The 23,071-nt window shown below is 38.6% G+C and overlaps 2 protein-coding genes across 2 annotated transcripts; both read left to right on the top strand.

The window, feature by feature from the left end:
• The first annotated feature begins 783 nt into the window (after positions 1-783).
• Positions 784-7,391, top strand: CLEC1B (C-type lectin domain family 1 member B). The gene is made up of 6 exons (XM_031444120.2): positions 784-953; positions 1,562-1,660; positions 2,677-2,790; positions 2,949-3,100; positions 5,233-5,339; positions 7,090-7,391. The coding sequence occupies exons 1-6, from the start codon at positions 890-892 to the stop codon at positions 7,232-7,234; spliced, it is 681 nt and encodes a 226-aa protein (XP_031299980.1). The 5' UTR covers positions 784-889; the 3' UTR covers positions 7,235-7,391.
• A 3,986-nt stretch (positions 7,392-11,377) lies between these two features.
• On the top strand, positions 11,378-19,162 carry CLEC9A (C-type lectin domain containing 9A). Its single transcript, XM_010990781.3, has 6 exons — positions 11,378-11,568; positions 13,553-13,633; positions 14,548-14,694; positions 16,457-16,608; positions 17,769-17,890; positions 18,582-19,162. Exons 1-6 carry the CDS (start codon positions 11,478-11,480, stop codon positions 18,709-18,711), a joined length of 723 nt encoding a protein of 240 aa, XP_010989083.2. The 5' UTR covers positions 11,378-11,477; the 3' UTR covers positions 18,712-19,162.
• The last annotated feature ends 3,909 nt before the right edge of the window (positions 19,163-23,071 follow it).

Raw genomic sequence — 23,071 nt, forward strand, 5'->3', positions numbered from 1 at the left:
GATATTTGGAATGAAAGCCTTCTTCAGCTCTACTTTCCTAAGCCAAGGAGAGAGGGAGCAATAAAATATGCAAGTTGAAATACAACGTCGGCGACAGGCCTTGTAGGGTGATTGAGAGATACCTAACAAAGCCTGCGGATTGGGGAAGAGGGAGGGAAAAGTTAGTTATATCTATCGCTTTTTCCTGCGGTTCTCTGCTTAATTTTTGTTGAGTAACTGACCTTGTACTTTTGGGGATATGTAGAGAGAGGAAGCAGAATTAAGCCTTATGTTATCAGGGCCTCCTTTGACCCCAAGAGTCTGCACTCACCCAGCATATTTCTAATACCAGAAAGCAGCACTTGATAGATTCAAATAAAGGCAGAGATATGTTTATAGAACACAGATACAGACATAAGCCCCTCAGGCTGTAGCTAAAGTTATCAAAGGTCCAAAATCCATTCCTGGAAATTTACTTTAAAGTGTATCTACTGGTGTTTGATCCATGAATTTTCACCAGAAATCAGTCCATTTAAACAAGATGATTTAAACTCCGCTAAGGTTAAAATGAAGCATGAACTTCTGCTCTTCGAAAGGATACACACGATGGACTTCATTCAGAGGGGAAGATAAGGAAACAGGAAACCAATGCCATATCTAGTCCTTTACCGCAAGTTATTATTTTGGTTTTTTGTGTCCAAGGTCCATGTATCTCGGAGTAGCTATTAAAAGGCTTCCTGGAAAGAAACAAAAAACAAAAAAAACAAAAACCATGCACCCCCAACTCATACAGCTCCACCTTACCAGCAAGAGGAGGGTTGCAGACTGGTAGATGTCGGAACCCTAAGAGCAGACACTACATTTTGCAAAGTTATTGACCCCTGAGCTCACTTGGAGTCCAAGGGAAGCCATGCAGGATGAAGAGGGATATGTCATCTTAAATGTTAAAAGTCAAAAACCAGCTCTCACTTCAGGTAAGAATGCCCAGAGCCAACAATTTGGAAAATTGTGATTGAACTGGATCCACTCTGGTTTCCTTTTTTCTATTAGTGATAGCGTGCATAGTTTTGTTTTCTTTTTCTGAATGGACTTCTTCCTTTACTGCATTTGAGGGGTATCAACATAGGCTCAGATAGACTTATTTAGAATATAAACAACAAAAGATGCAAGCAGGGCACGTTACATTAAGGCTTATAGAGTTAAACGCTGGAGGGCATAGAAACCAAGGGGTTGGGGGAAAGAATGTTTGGAAACTCCGCTTTCTAAGATGTCAGCACAGGGGTGTGATTCTACAGTTGTTGCTTATAAACGCAGTTATTTGTAGGGGTAGGCATAAAACAAAACAAAGACATGTACACGAGACCTGAACAGCTAGTGATGTTTTGACTCAGAGAGAAGTCCAGCAGGAGTGGGGATGGAGTGGGTTGTGTTTACCTCTGATGATCAAGGGAGCAAAGGCAAGGTGTGCCAGTGAAGCTGTTTATAGCGCCTGGAAAATCCCGAGCGGGCAGGGACGGGATGGTGCTGCCCCAGGGACGTGTCACACTGCGTGCTCCCTGACGGCTTAACTGTCTGCCCACAGTCGACCCGGCCGCCTCCTCTTCCTGGCGTGTGATGGCTTTGAGTCTGCTGCTTTTCTGCCTGGGGATGGTTGTTGGGCTGGTGGCTCTGGGAATTATGTGTAAGTATTGGCTTACTCCCAATGATTTGATCTGAGGGAGGCAGTATCTCAGTGTCTGCCTGGTGTACGCCAGTGAGCTTAATTGTTACCGTTCGTCTGTTTGTCGCCACTCCAAGTATCTTCTACCTAGCTGCCAAGGTGTGCTCAATAAAGGAGAGCTCCGACATTTACCTTCTGATTAAAACGATCTTTTAGATTTTTTTAATTAATGAAAATTATTTTTAAGAACCCTAAGCTGGTCTTTAAGATCCTCCTCAGTATAAATCCAGGCTATCTTTTGCAACTTTTTTTTCCCTCTCTATTCTATGCACCTTAAGATCCAGCCAACATGGAATTTTCTCTTTCACAAATAAACGGTCTGTCCCCCTGCCTGAGATTTTACTCGTTCCAGTCCCTCTTCCTGAAATGCCCCCCTTCCCGTATTTTTAATGGAATGTATTTACTTCCACTGGGACAGGTCATATTCCATCTAATTTAAAAATATTTTTCTTCCTATAATTCTAAAAGCCCTCTAATGGCACATTATCATTTGTATAATTGTTACTTGTTTGTATACTTGTTTTTTTTAATAAGATATTTTGGAAACTTTCATTCGCTATCTTTGATTTATCACAGTACTTTGAGCATAACAAGAAATCAATATGTATATTTTAGGTGAATGGATATTTTAGTTTCTGAAAACCGGAACAGAGGTCACTCGCTTTGCGAAACGTGCTTAGAAATCTGTGTTCAGGGAAATGTCAAAACAGCTGCTTTGATCACGGCATTTTCTTGCTTGTGATTGTCTCCTCCAAGTAGGTCCCAGTCTTTTGGAAAACCCTGGGGGTCAGCTCTGCGTGGTTCTTAATTTGTTCTTTATACTTTACCCTGAGCCCATTCATTTACTCATAAGCACCTAGTAAACATTTCAGAGTGATAACTCTACTGAATTTAAAGTTCATTGAGAGGGCTTTCTTTTTTTTCTGCATCATCCTCATTATCCTGATTACAAAGTATCATCTAATTTTTCCACCTAGCTGTCACGCAGCAAAACTACTTACAAGCCGAGAACGAAAATCTCTCAGGAACTCTGCAACAACTAGCAAAGAAGTTCTGCCAAGATTTAATAAAACAATCAGGACAAAAGCAGAGTGAGTATGGCTCCGTCACCTCTTCACCTCCCCTAACTCTGGAGCTTTTGTGATGCACCCTGTAGAGAATCTTGAGGTTCTGCAGGAAACATTGAATAAGAGGAAAAAGTCAGCCTGACTCAGAATGAAAGAGATCCTCTGCTTGATTTCTCCTTAAGGCCATAAATGCAGCCCATGTGACACAAACTGGAGGTATTACGGAGACAGTTGCTATGGTTTCTTCAGGCACAACTTGACATGGGCAGAGAGTAAGAACTACTGCGCTGACACGAACGCCACTCTCCTGAAGATCGCCAGTCAGGACGTCCTGGTAAGGCGATTTCTGTGTCAAGTATTTTGGAATCATAAGGAGACAGATTTCAAATAAAATATTCGACTTTTATTTTTTCACATTTTTAGGTCCTCCCGTTTACAACACTGGGGAGTAGAAAATGCTGAAATAGAGTGAATGAGAGTTTGATTTCTGGTCTTACCTCAGCAACAAGAGTTAAGATCATTTCTTGGCTTCTTAGCTCTGTTTACTAATTCAAAAAGAGAATCTGAAAGTGCAAAGAAACTCAATATGATTGCAAAGCATAAACAACAGTGTTATCCCAGTATTACAAGCCTTCTCAGTTCTTGCTAAGTTGTTGACACTTTGAACGAACCATCATGCAAACGCCATCTTTTCAGAAGCTCTCCCAGATAGTCTGGAGAACAAATCTCGTTGGCACAACACAGGATTTCAGTTGAAAATTTTCTACTAAATATGTCTGCTCTTCCACATTTTCCTCTTTGACAGCTTCTAACGAAAGCTCTCTTTTCAAACAAAATACATCCACACCGTCTGCTGCACTCTCCTTTTACGATTGAATATAGCTTTTCTTTCCATAAATCCTGGAAGCAAGCCAGGAACCAAGCCTTGGAGTCTCCCTTCAACCCAGTAACAGTCTATCAAAACATAGTTTTTAAAAGGCAGAAATTATTTATTGTTATTTTCTTATAATTTCTAGCGCAGGAATGATTCATGACTTCGCATGTTAAAAATGAAAGCAAATGTAAATTGGAATAGAAGGTCAGGACTTGGGCTATATGCATACAGAGAGTCAGCAGAATTCAAATATTCAGGCAAGTCATATTCAACTGTTATAGATGATTTGCAGAATTGGCCTGCACCTTCCTGAGGGCTGGAATAGCCAGGATGGAGCAGACATGAGGAAGTCAGCCCAGTGACATTCATGTTCATTTGTGTGCCCTGTTATTCTAACTTGCTGTACCGCATACGTACTCTGTGTGTGGGCTCACACTCACAGAGAAGATGCTCAGAGAAACAAATTCACTTCTTTTCAATCACCCAAAATAAAAAGAGTGCCTTAAAATCTCAATTCTATTACAAAGAGATCAGTTTGAGACTACATATGTTTTGAATCTTATTACTGATACCAGGTTGCAGATTTACAACTTAAAGAGGAAGTAATGTTATTTTTGAGAAATAAAGAATAGTTGAATCTCAAGCAGCCTTTGTCTGTCAGGTCCTGCAGTGAAGTAGATAATGTGGATGTATTTTAAAGAAAAAAAACATAAATTAACAGAAAGGTGACAGATAAATTAAAGCTTTAAGAAATCAGTGACTCACAAAATCTTTTATAGAATGCCATTTTGTGTTTCACAGGTCTGCCAAGGATGTGTCTTCACTTATTTTGGGGGGAGACATATGATGGTACATGAACATTTGACTTCCTTTTAATTTTGTTACTCATAGATTGACTGATTGATTCATTCATCCATTAATTTAACAAATATGTGCTGGAACTATTCCAGGACCTTTTACTTATGCATTAATAAAACATACAAAACTCTCTAACTTTATGGAACTTATATTCCAGTTGGAGCAAGAGGCAATGAACAAAACAAACTGGTATTGTATACAGTAGAGTAAATAAAGATAATTTCTAAGTAGAAAGAAGTAGATGTATGTCATTTGTAAATCCCTTTGAGCAAGACATCATATAATTCTCTTTTACTCAGTAAATGAAAGCAAATGAATACTCCAATATATAAGATTTTGTGGGCAAGCTAAGTAATGAAACCAAAGCAAGGAGAGCTTGTTTCTAGAGAATATAAGATTCACAAACAATGTATTTTTTTAAAATCATTTTCCTTCTCTAGTTGTTTACCATTCATTTCATTTAGGAGACATATTTGGTACTTTATTTGTTATTCTAATCTTCAACTGATGGAATATAAACACACAGGATGACTAGAATATCAACTATCTTGTGTACAGATTTTCCCCTGTATCCTACATGTACAATTCTAAATATCAACTATAATTAATAAATATTAAAATAGACACATATCTAATTTTTTGTATCCAGGATCTTACCATGAAGCTTTGCCTTTATGTCATTACAGGAACTGTAGAAGCACTCTGACTATTATATTTATTTGTGTTTGCAATAGCAATACATCACTAGCAGGACTGTATTGATTCGTTGGGTTGGATTGTCCCGCCAGAACTCCAGGGACGTCTGGATGTGGGAAGATGGCTCAGTTCCCTCCAAAAATATGTAAGTCACTGGACACTCAGAATACAAGGCACAACGAGAAATTTCTATTCCTGAGATCCTCTAGCCTTTTGAGTGCAAGTTGCTCAAAAGTGGGGAGGTGGCTCCGTATCACACTGCGTGTTACCTCAGCACTGGCTGAGTCACTCCCACCCTGATCCTAACAGGAGAACACCCGTAATAAGAGTCTTCTTTCCCTACTCTCCTGTCCCTCTGCTCTTTATCTAAGTCACAGTCCACCTCTATTCCTGGTATTTTTTTCCCATTCATTTCTCATTTCTACCCTCAGCTTTATGATTGGAATATTTTATGTGAGAGGGTTGGGTTTTTTTTTTTTCAGTTTGATCTGACTCTCTTCACATATTTTTAGTACAAAATTACCATCCTCATTATTTTATGGTTGAGTGTTATTACTTTGAGGCTTCTTTTGACTCTTCAGTATCATTTTACCTCGCCATAGGGGTCTCCACGAATCAGGCACATTATCAATCACAAGGTGATTCCACTGCTCCTGTCAAAAATCTCCATCTTTCTACATTCAATTCGGGCAGAGGGGCCAATTACACTGAGTTACCCAATATGGCATCCCAATCTCTAATCACCTTTTGTTTGTCTTGTAAAGTATCTCTCCAGTTAAAATTCAAACTGATAACCAAAACCTTTACAATCTGATCATTACTTTAATGTTTAATTAATGTATTCAACAGATACTTATAAAGCATTTACTATGGGGGCCAAGAATACCACAAGTACAAGCAAGCTTCTTCATAGACCTTACACTTCACCTCGTTCACAATATGGCAGGAATCCTGGTGACCCCTCTTTTCTTCCAAAAAATGAAACACATTTTGTGGTCTTAGGGGCTTTTGTACTTGCTGTTTCCTTCTAGAATGCTCTGCCTCAGGAACTCCCTGACGGGCTCCTCCTTGTGGCTCAAGTCTCTGTTTAAACATCACTTCCTCAGTGAGACCAACTTTAATTATCCAAACTAGGTTAGGCTCCCTCCACCACCTCCACTCGAGTCTATCCTATCACACTGTTCAGTTTCTTCATCACTCTTACCACTCTCTGAAATCTTCTATTTATTGGTTAGATTCTTACCAACAGTGTCTCACTCTAACGTAAGTTTCCCAGTAGAAAGGACCTTGTCTTTATCACTCTTATCATCAGCACATAAAACAAACTTGACACGTAGTAGGTATCCCATACATATTTGGCAAATGAATTAATAAATATACATCCTTTGTCCTCTTGTCATAGCTGTGTAGTGGGGAGCTGTCTTATATCTGCTACCCTACAGCCTAGATCCTCATGTCCAAAATATTGAATCAACTTACTTTCCCTTGAGCTCGTTTCCATAATGTACAGCTACTCACCTATAGGGGCCCCTGTAGGAGCTCCTCTCTGTTTATCTCAGTCCTACCCTTCCTTCAAGACAGAACTAAAGTACGATGTTAGATGAAAAGTTAAAGCCTTTCTCATCATTTCGGATCCCCATCCGTCTTTTCCTCTGGACTCCTGCGGTACCTACTGTTCATGTGCTGCTTAGTCTTATGCTATGTTAAATTTCTGTTGAGCCATTCAACTGTGCATGCATCCTACTGCCAAGCAGATTGGAAGTTTCCCAATGATCTGAGTGTTGCTTTCCTCCATACTTCTTGTGTCTACTTTGTGCAACAAAATACTACATACAGAGTCTGGATGTTGATTATTTCACTTTCAAAGGAACTAATTCTACCTTTTGCATTCACAGGTTTAAGCTTTCTGGAAGCGAAACGGGAAATATGACTTGTGCTTATTTTCATAATGGGAAAATTCACCCCACCTTCTGTGAGAACAAGCATTATTTTATGTGTGAGAGGAAGGCAGGTAGGGCCAAGCTGGACCAACTACTCTAATGCAAAGTGATGGGCAAGATGTCACAGGCAAGGGCTTGATTGGACAATAAAAGATCTGGAAGAAGGAATCACTAGCCACAAAATTGCTTATTTTTTCCCTTTATTCCCCTTGGAGTCATCTTTGCATTATCTTTCCGACCAGCACCTCTTACCCCCTTCTTTATACAGCCCTTTATGCTAAGGAATAACTTAGTACCTTCTTAATACATCCAGAAGCTGGTCTGTGAGTTGATCCTTTGTTTCCCAATTGTTCTGTTTCCATTAATTTTCATTTTTCTTGTCTTCTATTCCTAATTATCTCAACTTACTATGATTCACTGCATGTTTAGATATAAACACATACATTTTACATTGAAACAAGAAGGTTAGGGCTTAAATGACTTGAACTGTGCAGAGTATCTAACTTTGAGACTATGCAAAATACCTAAGCTTGAAAGACAGCATAAGGTAGTGGAAGGCATACTAAACTTGGAATCAGTAGAATAGTTTAGATGATGTGATTACTAAACTCAAGTACAACCATGAAGCAGTCAGGTAACCTCTTCCATTTTCTTATATTTAAAATAAGATACTACCTGGAGGTGAAGGGTATAAGTCAACGGTAAAGCCCATGCTCAGTGTGCAAGAGGTCCTGGGTTCAATCCCCAGTGCCTCCATGAAGGGGAGAAAAATAAAATAAAATAGGATAACACCTGCCTTGTATGCCTCACAGTTCCACAACCTAAAATAAAGCTTCAGAGTATTAATTATCTCAGAAACTCCAGGAAAGCAAACACCATGACTTTCCCGTTTTCTATTCTATGCCATCAAACACAGCTCCCTCCTCACAGGAAACGGAAACATACTTGCTTCTCATTGTGCGAGGTAGCTCGTTAGAAAGCCCAGCAACCAGTGAAACACTATGCAAGCACAACTTCTATTCCAGGTCCGCCTTTGGTCAGACCCAGCAGCAGTCATTTTCTGTCCAAGAGAAGGAGAATAAAGCTTGCAAGAAAACTGATGGGGTTTTAAACTGAGTAAATGCTTCTGAACAAGGCCTGCGGGCTAGTTGAGCAGCAAACACAAATGCTTTATCTCGTTCCTTTCCGGGTAGTTCTATGTTTGGTTTCTGCCGAGTAACTCATGAAGTATTTAGAGATATGTGGAGAGGCACCCTTTAACAGGATAATAGGCAAAAATTTCATTTCTTTTCACAGCCTTCCGGAAAGTATTCTTTCTCCTGCGATCAGTGGTAGTAAAATGTGTGAACACGATTCTCAAACATCTCAGCCGAGGTGCTTATGAAAACGTCGATGTTGAAACACAAACACGTATGGCTCTCAGCTGGGGGGCTGAGGACGAAGAGTCCTGTGTTTTTAATGAGCACCCCTGCTTGATTCTGATACAAGCCATCTTTAATGTTGAGAAACATTACTTTAGAACCGACTCCCTATCTGGTGTCTGGTAAGTTGGTTAGTCTCTTTAAAACTCAGGTTTCTTCACACATGGAATGAGTTTATTGCTACCTTGCTCATAAGGGGCTGTGAGGATCATTTAATACAATCATGTAAAGCCTTGAGCAGAGTACCAAGCATGTGATAAATACTCAGCAAATATGTATGACTTCTATAGCTTTGTGCACTGACATCCAAAGGCATGTGAATCTATTCTATTTTAGACTAGCAGTAAACAAGCAGATTTAGGGAGCTGAGAAAAAAAAAAAAAAAAACAGAAATATCATGGATCCTGCTTTTACTTCAAAGGTCCCAAGATCTTGGTTTTGGGGGCGCAGTACTCTGTTATTTTCCTATTTTTTACTTGTTTATTTAGAGAAAACAAATAGGAACTAATAATTCAGCAAATCATCCAAAAATCAGCCATCTCTCTGGAATTCAGTGTTTCATCTCCCCTCTGAATGGAAATGCATATATTTTAGATCACTACGACACAACTAAATTTCAAAGAATAACATTGGAGGGCACTTCGAAAATGCATTTCAAAAATGTAAACCAATTAAACTGTACCTACAAAGATTCTTTTTTTTTTTTTTTTTCTGGTACTCATACCAAAAGCATCTTATACAGGAAATCAGAATAACATAGATTTTTAACAGCACAGGTTCTGTGATCAGACCACCTAGTTTACATACTAACACTTCTGCTTAACTGCATAAGTGAACTTTGCTAAATGCTTCGACTTCTCTGTGCCTCAATTTGCAATTCAGCTACAACATACTCACAGTAGTGCTTATTTCGTTGAGCTGTTGTGAGAACCAAAATAATTCATGTCAAAGCCCTTGGAACCAGCGCTTGGGATATAATGAATAATAAATAAGGTAGTATAATTAAAAACAGCAAGAATAACACAAGTGACATATTAATCTTTTAGTATGGGAGAGCCCAGTGTTTCACACAAATAAATTTATCAGAGAATATACTGTACTGGGGAAAACAGCTCCTTCTGAGACTGACAGTTAGTGCTGATTGAATTTGCGAGCACCTGGAAATGAACGGCAGCTTCCGTTTCTGAGTTCCCGATGTTACTCGCTGCACGTTCGGTGTGCTAGTGCTTTCTTCCTCTTCTTCACCTCAAGATAGAAAGCATTCCGTTGTAAAGGTGACAGGGAGTTAGGTCACATTATTTTCCATGTCAGAATCTCAGGTCCCATGAAAATCATATGAAATATTTGGAGGACTTGCTGGATGGTCTCCATTTGCCGCTGGAGGTCCTCTCGGTCCCACCCTGCGCCTTGGGAGGCGGAACTCAGACGTACAGCAGCATCTGGGCAAAACGCGGTGGTGATCAAGGGTGTTTATGCCCCTGGCTCTGTCCTACCCTGCCATTGTTTGGCAGAGGCTTCATGGTCTACACCTCAGGCCATGGTCCTTGTCAGACAAGAAACAAAGTTCCAATAAACACCTCCCCCTTAACCCTTCAGACATGGGGGGTGATCATAGCTTCTCAACTCATATTTCACTGCCCTTTTTGGTTCCCTTAATCCTTCCCAGGACTCTGTAGGAGCATCTTTGTTAAACGCCTTCAGATTGCCCCTGAAGTGTGCCATCTGTCTTCTCCCACTACAGAGGTCAGTGATGGACCAGTAAGACACTGAAACAAAAGAGAGTCTTGCAGATTGCTGGGATCTGCAGACTGTACATTACTGAGACATGACTTTCAGCCATAAAGACAAATGGCCAATATAAGAATGATGATTCAAGTATCAAAGTTATCAATACCAGTGCTGGGGGTGGGGGGAGCGGGGAGCGGTATAGCTCAAGCGGTATATAAGCCTAACATGCACAAGGTCCCGGGTTCAATTCCCACTACCTTCTCTAAAACATAAATAAACAAAGAAACCTAATTACCCACCCCAAAAAATAAGCAAAAATCAATACCAGTGCCGTAGTCATAGGATGTGGTCCAAATGGCCCTCTATCCACTAAATAATTCATACTTCCCTTCTAGAGGGAAAGTGTCTTAGAAAGGCAAAAATTATATTTATCAGGACCAACCTGTAGATCCAAACATGGGCATTAGATTAGTGGATGTGGCTGTGGCACGTGGTACTTCAAGGTTATGGCTCAAGAAGCAAATGTGAATTTGCCACCTCTTTTTTTCCCCCTCAATGGCTGGAACTACGAGACTTTAATTACTCACAGGTTAGAAGGAGCTGGGGTCACATTTGGAGAAAAACTGCCCCCTGACCAGGATTACTAGAGCTGAAATTTTATGTGTGTGAGAAATAAACTCTGATTGTGTTAAATGACTGGTATTTTGAGGTTCATTTGTCCCAGCAGCTGCATCAGCCCAGTTAATACAGTGTGTACATTCATTTAGGGAAACACAGAGATCTACAAGTCCTTATGCACTGGTTTGCCCAACATCAGCAATGGGCTTACCTTTGTCCTCAAGGTCATTCTTTGCGCTTCTAGCCTTTCCATCTTAACAGCAATCCAGTACTATCACCTTCAACCTCTGCGGCATTGTAGAATCCAGAACAATAAACTTCTATCATTGGCCATTTGGAGTTCAGTTTCTTTCTCACTTCCTTCTTTACCAAGTTATGCTTTGGCTTAAACTTCATAAACTTCTGCTTTCTGGATGAAGATACACCTGTTCTATTCCTTAAACTCAAGTATATTTCCCCAATGGTGTGAAAAGGCAGCTAATTTCAGTTCTTTCATTAATCTGCTCCTGACTACAAAAGGAGTTATTTGTCTCAGCCTTTCAAGTGGACTGCCTCGCCTGTCAGAGCATCTCAGACATGCAGGAGGATGAAACATACACCTCTCTTCAGTGGGATAATCCGACACCAAGCCCTTACCAGAAGCATCGGTCTTCCACCAAAAATTCAGGTAATCAGTTCCAGTGATTCAGACCAAGACCTTGTGGTTTTTGGGCTTTCGTTTGTTACTGCTTTACGATGAGACCAAGAGATTTTTCTAATCTGACATTCCTCACTTCAGAGTATTATCATGTGCGGAATGTGCTAATATTAAAATGAAGTGAAGTGAAGGAGGGGTAGGTAAAGTTGAAAAAGGAAAAGAGAGATGGACTTGATAAATATGTAACACATTGGTTTTCTCTCTTTTGCTTGCTGAAAAGACAGAAAAATCCCTGGATTTGGAAAATAAGTGAAAGAAATTATATATTTTGTATAATTTTAGTTCCCACAGTGAAACACTCTGCAAATTATCTGATAAATACTAAGGGACAAAAAAAGAGAAAACATAAGTTGAAAAAACTGGCCAACTCTCATCAGCCTGGATCAGTTCTATATTCTTTAATATTTCTATTAGTTTTCTATTGTTTGAGTAATAAACTACTATAGATGTAGGGGCTTAATACAGCGCAAATTCATTTTCTTATAGGTCTACAGGTCAGAAGTCCAAAATGGCCTGAAACCAAGGTGTCATGGGGCTACCTTCCCTAGAGGTGGTTCTAGGGGACAATTCATTCTCCATCTTCCAGTTCCTAGAGCTGCATTCTTGCTTTCCTTGACTGATGGCTCCTTTTCCATCTTTAAAGACATCAGCAGAACTTCTTCAAATGTCTCTCTACTCCCTTCATCATAAGGCAGTCTGTCCCTCTGATCCACATCTCACTTGTAACGACCCAGATAAAACAGGATGATCTCCCCATCCCAAGATCCTTAACTTAGTTATATCTTTAAAGTCTCCTTTTCCACATAAGGTAACATCTATGGGTGTCAGAGCTTAGGACGTAGGCATCTTGGGCAGGGGCATTAGTCAGCCTACCAAACTATGCAAAGATAACATTTCATGCATTTTTCTCTGTCTAGCATTAAGAATATAGTTGTGGTATATTTATATAATGGAATACTACTCAGCCATAAAAAGAATAAAATAATGCCATTCGCAGAAACATGGATGGACTAGAGATTGTCATTCTAAGTGAAATAAGCCAGAAAGAGAAAGAAAAATACCATATATCACTCATATGCAGAATTTTTTAAAAAAAGAAACAAAAAAGGACACTATGAACTCACCTACAAAACAGAAACAGACTTGCAGACATAGTAAATAATCTTATGGTTACTGAGGAAATGGTGTGGGAAGGGGTAAATTTGAAAGTTTGAGATTTACAAATGTTAACCACTATATATAAAAATACATTTTTAAAAAAGCTTCTTCTGTATAGCACTATGTTCAATATCTTGTAATAACCTTTAATGAAAAAGTCGATGAAGACAAATATGTGTTTGTATATACATGACTGGGACATTGTGCTGTACACCAGAAACTGGCACATTGTCACTGACTGTACTTCAATTAAAGAAAAATTTTTAAAAAGAATATAAAAAAAACACACGTTTCTCAGTTTCCCTTCCTGAATAGTTGCAACTGTTACCTTAAAAAAAAAAATCCTCATCCAAAATCATATGTTTAAAGGGAAATACCTTTGAACCAATCACAGCCAAGCGACACTGACAAGAGGGGAAGAGATTTGAGACGGCATCTTTGCTCTCAGAAATTAAAGCCTGCTGCCTGGCTTGCCATCATCTCGGAAAGATTGTTGGGAGAGGCTACATCTAACTGGTTACTAAGTTTGTGGTGCCATGTAAGGGTAACAGAAGTATATTACTAATGCTGTTCAATTTGGCATCTTCCCAAGTCAAGTGTATCGCAAGTTATCACATGCATTTCGAAGAGTCTGAGTTCACTTTTTCCTGTTAACACGCAGTTATGAGGCTTCAGCGATTCTCCAGGAGGAATGGCTACTGTTAATTCCTTATTTCACTCTGTCTAGTCCTAGTCTGACCCACATCGCTCATCTACTTTCTCAAACTCCATTTCATTGTCTCTTTTCCTTGTCTAGGAGCATGGTGTCTGGCGGTGGTGCTTTTGTGTATTTTCTGCACAGGCTCATTAGCAACCTCCATTTTCTTGGGTCTCAAGTGTAAGTACGAACGGGTATCTTCAAAGCAATCTACAGGTGGACAGATTACACGCCACACATAGCTTTTATGTATGCGTATCGTTACAGCCTGTGAGTCTGAGCCCTTGACCTGTGGGATCTGACACTATTTCCAGGAAGCTAGTGTCAGAGTTGAATTAGATGGTGTATGGAAGAGGGGGGCGGGGACCACACATTTGGTGACCGTAAGTGTCAGCAGTGTAGGCATGGTGGTGGTGTAAAAGCAAAGAAGATGCACAGGAGAAAGGCTCACAGAAGAGAAAACTAAGGGTTTCCCATACAATTTGCATCAGCATACATGGAAGGTGATTTGGAAATATCTAACACAATTTAAATGCACAAGAACTTTGACCTATCAACTTATCTTACAAATATATTTGCACGCGTGTGAAATTATGTATAACCAAGGTTCTTTACGACAGTAATACTTATTTCTGTAATACCAAAAGACTACAAATAGTCTAAAAGTCAGTAGAGAATTATTAAAATGGATCACAATACATCCATTCAATAGAATCCTATATAACAAAAGAATGAGAAAGCTCTTTGTGTGCTAACATAGTATTATGTCCGAAATATATTTTAACTGGTAAAAGATGAAAAGCCATGTAAAAAGATTATTGCCATTTGTGTAAAGTGAGGGGATTTTATGTTTATTTTCTGGTAAATGTCAAAATATCTCTGGAAGAATTTTTTTAAAAATTGGTAAACCTGACCACTTTCAGGGGCTGGGATTGGGTGAATAAGGAAGCAGGGATGTCAAAGACCCTTTCTACTGTGCATCATTTGTCGTTTTTAGTCTCAAATATCATCAGTAATTTGTAGCACTCTTTAGTCTGTGTTGAAGGATTACTTTGTTATATGTCCGCATTTTATCTGATTGTTATGGTTTGAAGTGTTCCAGGTGTCCACTGTTTCAAGGAAGCAGCAAGAAGAACTCATCCAACAGGACAGAGCCCTGCTGAACTGCACACGATGGAATAGAAACCATCGCCTCCAGATGAAATGTTGTCAAACCTTGATGCAAAACTCTTTCCGTTCAGGTAATTGATATAAAATCTGCTCCCACTGTGCAGATACAAATGTGTACACCAATTTAAAGAAAAAAAAAGGTGACACATTTTATTCTCTAAAATTGTAGTCAGGATTTTATAATAGGAGAGACATAATTTTGATCTGCTCTTCAGTTCAGTCTCTCTTATATATATCAATAGCATGTGGAAAATACTGAGGTTCCAAGAAATGCAGATAAGGAAAATATACAGTCAGATGTCAAAATGGAATGTGTAAGATTAGCAGGTAAGATTTTTTTAAAGAAATAACATTCCATGCTTTATCCCATCATGCAAATTTATAAGTGTATCTTTAATTATAGTTCCAAATTCCTCAATTTATTTAGTTTAGATATTGCTCTAGACTCAAATTTAGATAACTCTTTGAGCAGAAAATTCATTTTGAAAATTAGGGTATTTACAAAAATTGTAACAACGCAGGATTCAGCTCTTTTAAAAAATTCTAGTAAGTTATATAAGTTTTATCTTTTCTTATACCTTATAAGCATTTATTTCCACCTATTAATAGGGTATCAAGTATTCTATTGTTACTGAATCAGCATTTGATAACACTCACACATATAATTTAGAGAATTAACTTCCCTGTAGTGGATAACATTTACGTAACCGTTAATGAGAGAGGTCAAAAACCTACCATAGCTTCTTCTAATTGAAATTTAGTCAAGTAAATGTTTAAAAAGACAGCAATGTTTTTAAATATAACAGACTATTGCAAGCATGAGATATGGATACCTCTGAGCCATCAACCTTAAATCAGTGACAATATCCATTTTGGAGACCAACAAATCCACCGTGTTCTCTACTATCAACTGGCATTGTCAACACCACTTATGCTACAACTTTAACAATATTCAAGACTTTGATTAGAACGTATTCCAAGGAAAGGATATTGAAGAACCTTCAGTAACTTGACACCTGGGCCTTGGAAACTGATAATGAATTATTTGTAACCCTTAGCAGAAGGTTTTTCTCTAGAAACTAGAGTTCTGGAAGTTTCTGCGTCTTTGCCTCTATAAAACTGTGCCAGAAACACTTGGTCAGATTTTTACTCTTTGTTTCCTCTTTTACACATTTAAACATCTCTCTTTTGTGAATACATTCTCTCTTAAGATAGGTTCTGTAAAACTGATTAAACATTATGGCTCACTTCTTAGTTACATCAACGCCTGAAAATAAACATATTGGTCACTTGTGTTTTTCTTCATTTTTACTCACCCACATATTTTCAAATTGCTCCTTAAGGAATATTTTCATGTTTAACTCCCAGAATTTAAACATCAACTTGAGGCTTATTATTCTGCTCACCTAATGGCTCAGTTTCAGTACATTTCAATTAAATTGGTTCAGTAAGATTAACAGACATGAAACAATAAGCAAACAAATGAAGACTCTAAATGATGTAAAGTTAAAGAGAGGAAAGATTTATAAAAGTAGATTAATCAGACCAATTATTATAGAAGAGGAACAATTTAGGAAAAGATATTCCCCAATTAATTTTATCTTGAACTAATTCTTAGAGACCTATCACATTTGGGAAATAATTATATAAATCTTACCAAATTCAGCCTCCTTACCAAATTCAAATTCCTTTGAGCTGAAATTGGTAAGCACTGTATCACATGAACCGTTCAGTTAGAGTTCAGCTTTACTGAGAGAGATACAAGGGGGTCATTTGAGGGGATGTGCTACTAACATTTTAATAATAACTTTAATAAAATGTTTATATTCAAAGCCCATAAGCACGGCCCTTGTCCAGACAACTGGATTCAGAATGGAGAAAGCTGTTACCATGTCTTTGAAAACTGGAAAGTTTGGCTCGCCAGTCAAGAGGCTTGTTTAGAGGAATGTTCTAATCTTCTACATATAGACACCAAAGAAGAAATGGTAAACACTGTTTTATGGTTTCATATCATTCTGAAAATACCATATTATACGTTAAAAAAAGGACTGATTCTCATAAAATAGAGTTCCTTGATACTCCCTAACCATAGTATATTTATTGAAAAAGAAGAGTTGAACACAAAGTAGTAATTAACATGGTTTGTTTCCCTATTAATTGGAGAAACAAAAAACGGAATGGCTATTTAGAAATTGAGGACAATATGTTAATTCTATGAACTTTGGTAATCAAAAAGGGGAAAGGACATTGCCATTTTGTGACATGCTAATCCACTCCAAGATATGCATACATTACAATTGCATGTGTTTTAAATTTATAATTTTCAATGCTGTAGGGAAGTATAATAACCTATTGTAATTTTGCAATTATCCAGGAAACGTAGAAGTATAAACAGTGAGGTGACATCACGAAATGGAAAGTTCTCTGAAAATAAGCATTTGCCAAATAAAATGCTTAATTGGCATTAAACCTAGTTTACTAAAATCTTAATGAGCAAAGAGTAAGATGTTCCCCTGAAATCATTTGACCTGTAAGTTGTGTGTGAAGTAGAATGCACGTTACACATTTCTGAATTTATTAAAAATGTATGCCTTCTATATTCAGTAATTAGTCAAAGTTCATTTCTATAAGAATAATAGAGAACAACTTGGTAAGGATATGCATGCAGTAAACCAAGGCAAGCTGGACTCACCTATTATGATTATGGATTTGCACTAATTTTTCTGTGCAAATTTAGTGACAACAGTTAGAAATATTTCTTCTAGCAAAATACGCGTACAGTTAAGTTGCTTCTGGAATCTTCTAAACTATTTCTCACTTTGAAGTATCCTGGGAAAGACATATACTGTCTACCAAATTCTGAATCTGTTAAAACTATTTTGATGCCAGATACCTATTTTTTTCAATAACCCTTAACATCACATTGATCATTTAGCAACTGGGAAAAATAAGTATCCTTTCCTTTAACCTCCACTCCTTTCTCCAGCTCTCAAGTTCCAATTATTTCTGTGTAGGCAAAATACCACACTTTATATTTCATGGTAGTTTATTGCGCTTGTGTGTGTGTTTGTGTGTGTTTAGATTTTCTGGGATTCTTTCTCCTCTCATTCTCTCAGTTCACTGCTCAGGTCTTATTTTTTTATAGGACTTTATCACTGGCAGCCTGAGGAAGACCAAAAGCAACTATGATTACTGGGTGGGACTGTCTCAGGATGGGCCCAGCCAACCTTGGCTTTGGCAGGATGGCTCTCCTCCTGCTCCTGACCTGTAAGTCTCTGAGGGAAACGGTCCAAGGGGAGTTAGACACATAAGGGAATTCAAAGGTTCATTTGATTTTATACCTTACATTTCCTCCAGGAGACAGAACCAGGGTGATAATTCTTCAGGCTTCTGATTGGAATCAAAGCCAAGATAATTTAAGAGTAGCTACATGGCTTCTAAACCTCTCTGTCCCTGAACCTTCTCAGCCCCTCTGTCATTACCCTCCAGGACACTCACATCAAAATTAGAGAGTCTGAATGAACAATATTATGCAATCATGTAATCAGGCACATCCCCTTTGTACCATTTAATGGCTAGAGAGGGCTAAGGGCAAGCGATTATAGTAATCACTAAGCAATTTCCATATTAAGTTTTCAGAAAGAACTGAGGAGACTGGTCAACGGAATCAGGTGCTTTCACATTTTGAGAATTAAGAGTCAGAAAAGAGATTTGAAATTAGAGCCTATCTTTGTGTAACCAAACTTTTTTTTTAAATATGCTGCTTGTTGAAATAATATTCACATCTTTTATTGAGAGAAAATAGCTCTGTTTTTGAAGAAAGAGGACAAAACTATCGCAGGAGGGTGACAGATTAAAACAAAACAAAAAGCTGTGCATCTCTCGTTCTGTTGCCCAAGAGAACATCCCCATAAGCCCCATGCTTAACCTCAGATGCACTGACTTCTTGCCTCTCCAGGTCGCCAGCACAGGGACTCCCATCAACTAACCAGGTGTGTGGATACCTCAAAGACAAGATCCTTTCTTCCGCCAACTGCAGCAGTTGGAAATATTTCATCTGTGAGAAGTACGCATTAAGATCTACCTGAAAGAAACTAAGCTTGAAGTCATCTCTCTATCATGCTAGTATGTGCAACAGGTTGTTGGAAAACCCATCACAAACAGCCCAAAAGCCAGCACAGAAGTAAACCAGTCAGAGGGATGTGAAACTCACTACCTGAAACCCAAACCTGTCTAGCATTTACACTTGGCAATATTCCTCAATCCTTTCCAGACAGTCTTTTGATGTTGTTTAAAAAAAATTGATAAGAATAAAATTGATTTAGAGCATCAGAGGACGAAACCTTAAAGAGCTGAGAACAAACTAAAGAAAAATTATTTTCATTGGTCATTTTTTGTCTTTCTCTCCTTCTATTTTTAACCTAGTGTGAGTTTAAACTCCGCAGAGAAATCTGTAAGTCACTGGGGAGATGTGCGGTTTTAGCTGATTGATATTCTTTTTTAGTAAATAAAGAAACGTGATCTTTTAAACTCACTGTTTGCCAGATCTTTCTATGCATTTGTTGGGCTCCCACGCGTTATGTTATCAGGCCAGTAGGATGGGAGGACAGAGATGTGGCTTTTTCAGATTGGAAGGGATGGTAAGACAGTACCATTTTTAGGACTGCAGGGTTCTCCTGGAGAGAAGAACCAGCAGAACTACAGGCAAGCTGTGGGAAGAGTCAGGCTGCCAATGTCAGGGTCTCGCCTCCATCTCACTGCCCGTCCCCACTGCTCACCAATCAGACTCATGGCTTGAATTCTCAAGGTTGACACACCAGCACTTTTCACTGCATCTCTCTGTGTCTCAATCTCCTCATTGTAAAATAATAATAGAACTTACTTCAAGATGTTGTTTGAGGACTAAGCTGTGAATACATGTAAATTGCTGAGAACAGCCCTTGCACAGAGTTTAACACACACCTTTATCATTTGGTGTAAATCACCAGCCATCCCAGGGCATCAACCTCATGTGCGCATTCCAGATAAAAATGTCCCCATTCCCTGCTCAGGCTATAGAAATATTGAGAAGATAAAGTGTATGGATAAATTGTCACCAACTGTCTGGAGAGGATGTCTGTTTTAAAGTTGTGGGGGGAGGGTACAGCTCAGTGGTAGAGCATATGCTTAGCGTGCATGAGGTCCTGGGTTCAATCCCCAGTACCTCCATTAAATACATAAATAAAGTTAATTAGTCTTTTCAAATAAATCTTTAGGTTTTCTCTGTCCTAAGTCTATGGGCTCCTTGAAGCATAGACTCGCTTGTTCCCCAGAGACAATGGATGTGAAAAATGTCTTGTGATTGAAAGGAGGAAAGAGTTCTCTAAGTATTAGTGTGTTACCTTTCTACCACTTATCCTCCTTAGAACAGCACCTTACCTTTACCATACAGCAGACTCTCATCAAATATATGCTAAATTCAGTCTTTCATTTCTCACACAGAGTAGCTAAGATACATTAGATTCTCATCTTTCTCGCCTTATAATAAGGGCACCACTTAAAGAAGTAACGGAAAATAAAACCTAATTTACTGGGGCAGTGGAAGTTATTCAAAGCAACTGGGAAATCTACTGTAAAAGACAACCTCTGAAAGAGAATGTCCTTTAAGGATTGGAAGAGCGCGTTTTGAGGTTTATTTCTTTATTTACCCTTGTCTTTGAGTTTACATGGTGGGAATTTCCAATAAAAGGGATTCTCTCCCATTTTCTGCTGAACTTATAAAAGGAAAATAGCAAAGAAAACATGCTATAAGTCATCTCCTCTGTTTGGTTTTGACAGCTGGCAGCTGGCAGATGACTATAATAACCTGGAATAAAGAGAAACAATAGCAAATTTGAGTAATAAAGAATGTTTTCCTTCAAGACTCCTCAAAGTATTGTCATGGAGCTGTGTTTAGAGAAAGGATAGGAAGCATTTAATAACCCTTTTTAGAAGAAGGACAATGAAGCAAGAGGCAAACATCCTTCGGCTGATGTCATCTGCCAGCACGCAATGCCGTGTCTACCAGTCTTGTCTACAGTGCAGCTGGCGCAAACCTCTCAGGTTTCCTCAGTGATGGTGCTGCTTTCCACACAGATGTGGCAGGGGTCGGGGAAGATTTCTTCCTTGCAGTTGGCTCTTGGCCAGGTATAGCAAGGCATTTTTTCAACACAGCGGTAAGAGATTGGACCTCAGCTCCAGGATAACCAGTTTCATATCCTCCTCCCACCAGTAAGGAATGGGGTCTCTTTAATCCATCTCATTGAGTTCCAGAATCATTTTTAAAAAGGCAGACAGTAGGAAAAATAGAACTCTGTTCTACAAATGTAAAGAAGCTTTTTAACATAGTCTGTTCAAAAGACATTAAATGTGTGAAAAGAAAAACTTTAGAATCGTACTATTGATAAAATAAAATGTATCATTAGAGTCTAAAAAGCTATTCATGCGATGAGCTTTGTGAAAGAAGTTATGTACACTTTAAATCCAATCGTGCTGCATTTGGCATTCTTCAAAAAATGCAAGAATCCCTTTGGAAAGTATTTGACTCCCAAATGTTGAGGCCAACGCTGAGACAACCTTCTAGACCTTTCTACGTATTTTGCAATCTGCTTCTATCTCCACAGTAGAAGCTCCCAGCACACTTCTCACACTTCCTGCTGTTCCAGGGCTCCTGGCCTGTTTCCTGTTGATAAGTGTTTAAGAGCTGGTTCAATATCCTCAGGAAAAGACACGGCTCATTGTGTACCCTGGGGAACTCAGATCTACCAGGAAAGGCCATGATCCTCATTTGACTTTTCCCACAATTGCTTCAGAATTACCTCAACACACAAGAGCCTAGAAGAAAAAAAGTCTCGTGGTAGAAAACCAACTCACAGGGCGCTGCTCTCTCTGGTTCTCAATGGAAAACTGTCCCTAGAAAATCATGCTTCAAATTCATGTTCTGATTCTTTGTTTTCTTTTTCTTTTTCTTTTCTTTTCTTTTTTTTTTTTTTTTTTTTGTAGCTGTGCTCCAATAAACCTTTATTTAGGGACACTGAAACTTTCATCCCATGTAATTCTCATATGTCATGAAAAAGTCTGAAATTGTTGTATTCTTAAAAAAAAAAAACAGAAGAAGAAAAATTTTGTGGAGAGAATGCTGTCCCATGTTCCTTTCCTGTTCTTTTGCAGTATTTGCTCACATTGTGATCGATACTGTGGGTTTTGTTATGCAGACGAGGGAACTGAGGACAAAGATGGATAGAAATAACCTCAAGAACAACAAATATCAAATCAATGCTCTTATTTTTCGCTCCTAGCCATCTAAAGTGACACCTTCCCTTAGGTTGCAGATTTGGAGAGAGAACACAATCCAACACCTACCCTCCACGCAGCCAGACTCCTTAAAGCAATGGCATTTAAAGAGTCACCCAGCCCTGAACTAGTCTGTAGGACTGTAGGATGCCAGAGGTCAAAACTTAATGTCTGCAATCTCAATGTGACACCTTAGTTCACAAAATCATTGGACCTTCTCATATGAACCATATTTTCTTTCTGCAGTAGCAAGGCTTAAAAAATAATCGCTTAACTAAAGGCTTCATCCCTGTCTCTGGTTATGTGCTTATTGTATTAAACACATTCATTAAGTACCTGCACCCATCACAGAAAATATTGGGTAATATCCACAGCTCCCTGATGTGGGTGCCTCTCTACCATCTGTTCATGAATGTAAGTCTCCAGAGAAGGTTGCTTATGCTTGCTTTTGCTCATCTTTTTTTTTTTAAACTTTATTTTTTGAGGGGGAGGGAGGTAATTAAGTTTATTATTATTATTATTATTATTATTATTATTATTATTATTATTATTATTATTTTATTTAACAGAGGTACTGGGGATAGAACCCATGACCTCCTGCATGCTAAGCATGTGCTCTACTACTGAGTTGTACCCTGTCTCCCTCCCCTATTTTTTTAATGGAAGTACTGGGGATTGAACCCAGGACCTCGGGCATGCTAAGCATATGCTCTACCACTGAGCTAAGCCCCCACCCGCTACTCCCCTACTTTTAAAAACTAAATCCCTTCTCTGCTTTTTTACTTATTTTTAATATTCCATACATTTTATATTGCAATATAGATTATGAAACTAATTCCACATGTACCTCATTTCAGCCAACAGTAACACCATGAGGAAATTGTAAATATTTCCACTTCCTCCTTAATGAAATAAACCTCATGAAGTAAAGGGATTTGCCCGATAATGAATCAGAATAAGGGATTTAAAGCTCCCATCTTATGGCCACAGACACCGTTCTTTTTGCACAGCACAATAAATCAACACAAAATGTGTTCAACATAAAGAAATGTCCTAACTAATCGAGGAGAAAATTCTTAAGGAAGAAATCTACAAATACCAATTGATAAGTGACACAGTCCTATGAGAATAAATACA

Source organism: Camelus dromedarius, chromosome 25, assembly GCF_036321535.1.
Source record: "Camelus dromedarius isolate mCamDro1 chromosome 25, mCamDro1.pat, whole genome shotgun sequence".
In the NCBI taxonomy this organism is placed as follows: domain Eukaryota; kingdom Metazoa; phylum Chordata; class Mammalia; order Artiodactyla; family Camelidae; genus Camelus; species Camelus dromedarius.